At 43.9% G+C, this 1,038-nt stretch overlaps 1 protein-coding gene across 1 annotated transcript in view; it reads left to right on the top strand.

Annotated features, from left to right (window-relative positions):
* srcap (Snf2-related CREBBP activator protein) overlaps positions 1-1,038 on the top strand; it is a 35,914-nt gene that overhangs the window by 19,968 nt on the left and 14,908 nt on the right. The window contains exons 20-21 of the mRNA XM_032501584.1: positions 355-500; positions 602-817. Of these exons, the coding sequence (XP_032357475.1) occupies positions 355-500; positions 602-817 (362 nt within the window). The remainder of the gene's footprint in view (positions 1-354; positions 501-601; positions 818-1,038) is intronic.

The following is a 1,038-nucleotide window of genomic DNA, read 5'->3' on the forward strand; positions in this document are numbered from 1 at the left end:
TGTGTGTGTGTGTGACAACATGATCTCTTTCAAAGCTACAAGTTATGTTTTGAACACCACCAGAGAGAAGTCTCATGTTTAGGATGTAATAAAGAGGGTTTTTGGCTGTTTATGAAAAATGTGAAAAAATGACATGGAATATTGGAGAGAAACATGCTTATGAAAGGTAAAGTATAAAAGCATCGTTGTTTTGGCAACAGTGTGCAAACACGTTCTTTTGTGGGAAAGGCAAACCTTCAGAAGTGCATAGTCGGTGGATAATATTAGGTTTCATACGTGTAAAATGTATATCAAGAAACAAATGTATGAATTCATCATTTGACCTTTTTGTATTTTGGTCTGTCTGTGTTTTAGGACGTTCCAGCCGCCTCCTAAAAGTGATAATCGAGCAGTCCTACTGGTGAACAAGCCTACCTGCTCGGTACCCCCTGCAGCACAGACCCCCAAACCTCCTCCAGTTACTGAAGTCTCCTCAACTCCTGCCCCTGTAGTTCAACAAGGCAAGTGAAGGAAAAAAATAATTTACCCTAGACTTGTATTTTGCAGATGCAGATCTTTTAATTTTTACGGAATTTTTGGACTGTCCCTTGTAATTTGTTAGTGGTGTGTTCGGTGTCGACCACGGCCGCTCTTCGCCCGTCCATGCACCTTTCAACTCAAACTGCAGTGAGAGCCGGCGCCCCAAAGCCAGTGCTGAGCGTACGGCCCCCCGCTGCCCCATGCACAGCCGGCATCCCGGCTCATCCCAGTCCAAACCCCGGCAGCGTCCTGCCCCAGAGGGTTCTGCTCAGTCCAGATATGCAGGCGAGGTTGCCCTGTAAGTCTACACGGACGTCCTTTTTAGTTCAGCTGTTTGTCTTTCAGAACAGACATATCATCTCCTTTAACCCTTGTGTTGTCCTCGGGTCACATTGACCCATTTTCCTATATCAACGTTCTTTTTATTGGGATTTTGATGGGTAGTTTTGGGGTCTTATTCAGTTTTATAGCATTTGAAAATAAGTGGTTTCCAAATAGTATTGAGTAAAAGTTGACATA

The sequence above is a fragment of the Etheostoma spectabile genome, chromosome 21, assembly GCF_008692095.1.
Source record: "Etheostoma spectabile isolate EspeVRDwgs_2016 chromosome 21, UIUC_Espe_1.0, whole genome shotgun sequence".
Taxonomy (NCBI): domain Eukaryota; kingdom Metazoa; phylum Chordata; class Actinopteri; order Perciformes; family Percidae; genus Etheostoma; species Etheostoma spectabile.